Raw genomic sequence first — 5,315 nt, 5'->3', positions numbered from 1 at the left:
TTGTAAAAAATAAAAAAAAATAAAAAAAAAGAAAAGGCTTCAATCCTTGACATTGGCTTTAAATTTATTATGTTGTTCTCTCATCTGTAAAAGAAAATATATAAACAGATCAATGAGTAAATTAATAAAGAAAAAGTGAGAAATAAATAATAAAATTGAACAATTTAATAATTTAAAAATATAAGATGTACGAAAATGGGAGAGAAAGGCAAAAGTTTTTAATTTTGAGTAATGCTATATAGAGCGAACCAGTTTCACGAACCAGCCACACGAATGATGTAGCTGGTGACGTGGCTGGTTTGTCTCAGATTTTTTGTTTTATTTATTTTTTTTAAAAGAAATTATATACTTTCTCCTATGCCAATCACGTGCCTCTCTTGTACGTTGATCCCCTTCTCCCTATCAGTTTCTCTCTCTCGGTTCCCCGGCAGCCACTCTCCCGTCGCTCACCCCTCCTCTCTCTACTGCCTCACCGGGATCCGACGCCGCTTTTTCTCTGTAGCAGCAAGAGTGATCGGCTGTGACACGACGGAAGTTGTTTCCTCACTCTCATCTTCTCTCTTCGGTGATCGGAAGCCACACCGGTCTTCCCGCTCTCGGTTCCTTCCTCCAGTCTGCCAGTCCCCCTTTCCTCTCTCCTGCACCACACGACGACAGCCGTTTCATCTCTGCTGTGCCCCCGATCCCTGGCTTCAGCTCCCCTCTCTCAGCTCTGTCCCGATCCGGGCCACCGGTTCCCGCTTTGCTGTTCCCTCGATCCCGGCAAATGCCTCCCTCTCGGTTCCCAGCGCCCGTCCACTCCCTTCTCGATCTAGTGCTATTAAGGTACTAACTAATCAAAACCACCGCATGAGCCAATGTTGGCAAAATTGTTTTCATCATCTTCGTCATCGCCCCAATTCGTAAATTGAGAACCTGAAACAGATTAAAAGCAAACGTATGATGAAGTTATGAAAATGCATGCTAATAGAATGGATGTTAGATATTTGCGTACTAATAACCGTGCAGTCACTTGTTATAATTTATTCATTTACTAGTATTAGAAGTGGATGATACTTAATTTTCACTCGCCACTCTCTTTATTCAAATAAATTGACATTAAAACTCACTTTTTAAATCTCTGTTATCAAGGTACATAATATTTAGGATCTCCTATTTTAAGGGGTTATAATTTTTATAAATTCCATTTTAAGGTTTATAATTTTATGATTTTTTTTTTTGTATAATGTTGTCTGATCTTACTCATGCATTTTTAATCTCTTTGTTTCTATGATAGTTGTTATTTAATTTTGTAACTTGTGGCATACCCCTAACTAATATAATACAACCAAGATAATGTAACTTGTATTCTGAGCAATTTTATGTTTGAAGGATGATGAGTGCAAGCAGGAAATTTCATTTTAAAGGTTATTTATTTGGATTTCATGTTCTGTATATGTTTGAAGGATGAAAACAATTTTATGTTTGAAAGTTATTTTTTATGATGTTGTACTATGATTTGGAAGCAGGAAATTTCATGTTTGCAGATTATTTATTTGGATTTCATGTTCTATATATGTTTGAAGGATGAAAACAATTTTATGTTGGAAGGCCATTTTATGATGTTGTACTATTATTTGGTAGCAGGAAATTTCATGTTTGCAGGTTATTTATTTGGATTTCATGTTCTGTATATGTTTGAAGGATGAAAACAATTTTATGTTTGAAGGTCATTTTATGATGTTATACTATGATTTGGAAGCAGGAAATTTCATGTTTGTAGGTCTTTTAGTTGGATTTCATGTTCTGTATATGTTTGAAGGATGAAAACAATTTACACATTCTGCTCAATCTAATGCCAATAAGTTTGATAACACTTATTGGCTTAATGTAAATAAATACGTTGCTCAAAGACTAGATTTCAATGTTTATAAACAACCTATTACATTCATGAATCATATATTACATTCATGAATCATATAAACAACCTCATCGAAGTATTCTGCTCTAGATTAAATACTGTTGCAGTCCATGTCCATAGCATTTTCGGGTTTGTAATCTCCGTATTCTGATAACTGCAACGCAACAATGAAGCACATTTTTACTGATGTGAATAATAACTAAAAGACCAATGCTACTTGAAACACAATAATCTGTACTATGTTTAACACAATAATTTCTGCATGTATGACAAGGGTACAAATAAATACACTGATAATTTGAGGTCTCTTCCTCCATCTGATACTAAAGCAACCAGCAATAATTTGAGTTGTCCTGCATCAATCTCTTCCCAATTCACTCCACTTCCCATTTGTGGATGCATTAGTTTTAGCCACAGCTTCTCTTCTTTGATTTGCTCAGGAGAGGGTTGTCTATTCAATTCATATAGCAAGTTAAAAATAGAATCTAGTGACTACTAGTCATTCAATTTTATTTCCAAAAGAGGCAAAGAGAAGCATAAATGTACCAGAAATATAAAATACATACTTTGTGATCTTTATCGCCTCACTAATGGACCGGTCATAATCATCTGCAAATTTTGATGATATGAATTTGTTACTTCAAATTTGCTCAAAGTTCAAAATTGCTCAGAGTTCTAAATTTTGCTCAAGGAATCTATATAGCACACCCTAGAAAGAAAGTAGATGTTTTGAACAAAAAACATCACACAATAATACAAAAGAAATCTGAAATAAACTATGATTGAACAAATGATTATGGTAATGGTATTTTAAATAAACTAAAGAAATAATAGATCTGTCAGTTCTAAATTTTGCTACTACATTTTGTCTGTGCATTTCACACTTCCAGCAAAAAAGTGATTCCAGCTTATAATCATTATTCTCCATTAAACCATCAGGTCCTTCATAATTGTCACAAATAATATGAACAATAAAGGTGATGATATAAAATAATATGACAAAGAATATAAGAAACATATTCGCAATCCACTTCATATACAGGAAAACTGATAAACAAATTGACAGCATATCAAAATTTGTTGTAGGGATAATCAGCATTCATATGAACTTCATAAAAACAATACAGAATGAAAATAATAATCAGCATTCATAACTGCTAGAAACAGTGGGGTCTATTTATTCGTCATAACACATAGCTTGTTTACTCAAAACTTAAATTCAGGATATTTTTCAAATAGTAATTTAAGGAGATCATAGTATCACATCATGCTGTCAGTTGCATTCTCATGCTAAGTAGTACTGATGTTGCCACGCCACCCAATCTCCATACTTTTTTATAGGGCAAATCATCATGGCCAGAAAAACATCTAAAAGAGTAATGCTATATAGAGCGTACCAAATACACAAACCAGCCACATCGAAAGGATTCATGCGAATGAAAAAAGAGGTTCAGATTGAAAATTTTCTCCCACCCTTCCCTCTCCCTCTACAACAATAGGAGTAGTGGTTGGCTAATAGGCCATCCAAGCTACTACACCATTGTTGTAGAGAGATGAGGGCACGAGAGGTTTTTTAGGGCATCATCATTGCCTCTGTACCTGATTTCAAGGCGAGCCGACCTTCTCGGACAAGGGCATCGATAGGGGAGCAACGGACCAGAGCTGGGAACCGAGAGGGGAGCGGCAGCCAGGGATCGGGGGCACAGCAGAGATGAAACGACTACGTCGTGTGGTGCAGGAGAGAGGAAAAGGGGACTGGCAGACTGAAGGAAGGAACCGAAAGCGGGGAGACCGGTGTGGCTGTCGATCACCGAAGAGAGAAGACGAGAGTGAGGAAACAACTTCCGTCGTGTGGGAGCCGATCACTCCTGCTGCTACAGAGAAAAAGCAGCGCCGGAGCCCAGTGCGGCAGTAGAGAGAAGAGGGGTGAGTGGCTGCCGGGGAACCGAGAGAGAGAGAGAGAGAGAGAGATAGGGAGAAGGGGGGATCAATTATAGAGGGAGCGGCGGCGGGAGATGGAAAAGATAATTAGGGCATAGGAGAGAGTATATAATTTCTTTTAAAAAAATAAAATAAAACAAAAAATCTGAGACAAAACCAGTCACGTCACCAGCCACATCATTCATGTGGCTGGTTTGTGAAACTGGTTCGCTCTATATAGCATTACTCTTTAATTTTCAACAAAAAAAAGTTGTTTTTGGAGATTTTATCCTTTAAAAAGTATTCCCAAATCTCTCTCTCCACTTCCTCTCGCACCAACACCCGATCATCCTTTTGCAAGAGAAAAAAAAGAAGGGAGACAAAGCCAAAAGTTTTTAATTTTCAACAAAAACAAAAGTTGTTTTTGGAGATTTTATCCTTTAAAAAGTATTCCCAAATCTCTCTCTCTCTCCACTTCCTCTCGCACCAACACCGGATCATCCTTTTTGCAAGAGAAAAAGAAGGAGAGAAAGCCAAAAGTTTTTAATTTTTCAACAAAAACAAAAAGTTGTTTTTTTGGAGATTTTTATCCTTTAAAAAAGTATTCCCAAAATCTCTCTCTCCCACTTCCTCTCGCACCAACACCCGATCATCCTTGTGCAAGAGAAAAAAAAGAAGGGAGACAAAGCCAAAAGTTTTTAATTTTCAACAAAAACAAAAGTTGTTTTTGGAGATTTTATCCTTTAAAAAATATTCCCAAATCTCTCTCTCCACTTCCTCTCGCACCAACACCCGATCATCCTTTTGCAAGAGAAAAAAAAAGAAGGGAGAGAAAGCCAAAAGTTTTTAATTTTCAACAAAAACAAAAGTTGTTTTTGGAGATTGTATCCTTTAAAATGTATTCCCAAACCCGATTAATTAAAATTCTCAAATTTTTTATAACAAAAACTAATTAAAACATTTATCATATAACAATTATGCACCAAAATAAACAACAAGTTAAATTATTTAGATAATATTTTGAGAAAAACAATGCTAAAAAATATGAATTAAATGATAATCGTGATACTTAAATAGAAGTAATAAAATACAAGAAAATATAAAACCTATGAAATACCATTGATTAAAAAGAAATTTAAACACCATAAAAATACATATATTAAAAATATATATCGATTTTCTATGGATTGAAATTGAACCTCACCAACATCCTCTCTTCTTAAAATTATCACCCATCTTCACGATGCAAGGAGAAAACCAAAGAGTTTTTAATTTCCAACAAAATAAGGGTTGTCATGAATATCATATGCCAATTTAAAAGGTATTCTCAATCCCTAAAATTAGATTAATTAAAATTTTCATATTTTTTTATAGCAAAAACTAATTATAAAATCTAATCATGTACTAATTATCCATCAAAAATATAACAAATTAAATTATTTAGGTAATATTTCAAGAAAAACAATATCAAAAAAATATTATGGAATAAAAAAAA

General features: G+C 34.8%; 1 protein-coding gene across 2 annotated transcripts; it reads right to left on the bottom strand.

The window, feature by feature from the left end:
- Positions 1-1,830: 1,830 nt before the first annotated feature.
- On the bottom strand, positions 1,831-3,992 carry LOC120253341. 2 transcript variants are annotated; one of them, XR_005534244.1, is made up of 4 exons: positions 3,500-3,992; positions 2,467-2,509; positions 2,190-2,351; positions 1,831-2,054 (listed from the first exon to the last, which is right to left on the bottom strand). XR_005534244.1 is itself a non-coding variant. In XM_039261674.1 (4 exons), exons 1-4 carry the CDS (start codon positions 3,317-3,319, stop codon positions 1,955-1,957), a joined length of 327 nt encoding a protein of 108 aa, XP_039117608.1. In that variant the 5' UTR covers positions 3,320-3,992; the 3' UTR covers positions 1,831-1,954. The 2 variants fall into 2 exon arrangements, 1 of the variants encoding a protein (XP_039117608.1); XM_039261674.1 differs by having other exon boundaries at positions 3,298-3,992.
- Positions 3,993-5,315: the final 1,323 nt, after the last annotated feature.

Source organism: Dioscorea cayenensis, unplaced genomic scaffold (genome assembly GCF_009730915.1).
Source record: "Dioscorea cayenensis subsp. rotundata cultivar TDr96_F1 unplaced genomic scaffold, TDr96_F1_v2_PseudoChromosome.rev07_lg8_w22 25.fasta BLBR01000052.1, whole genome shotgun sequence".
Classification (NCBI taxonomy): Eukaryota; Viridiplantae; Streptophyta; class Magnoliopsida; order Dioscoreales; family Dioscoreaceae; genus Dioscorea; species Dioscorea cayenensis.
The sequence above is the reverse complement of the archived record's forward strand: the minus strand, read 5'-3'. Positions and strand labels throughout refer to the sequence as shown.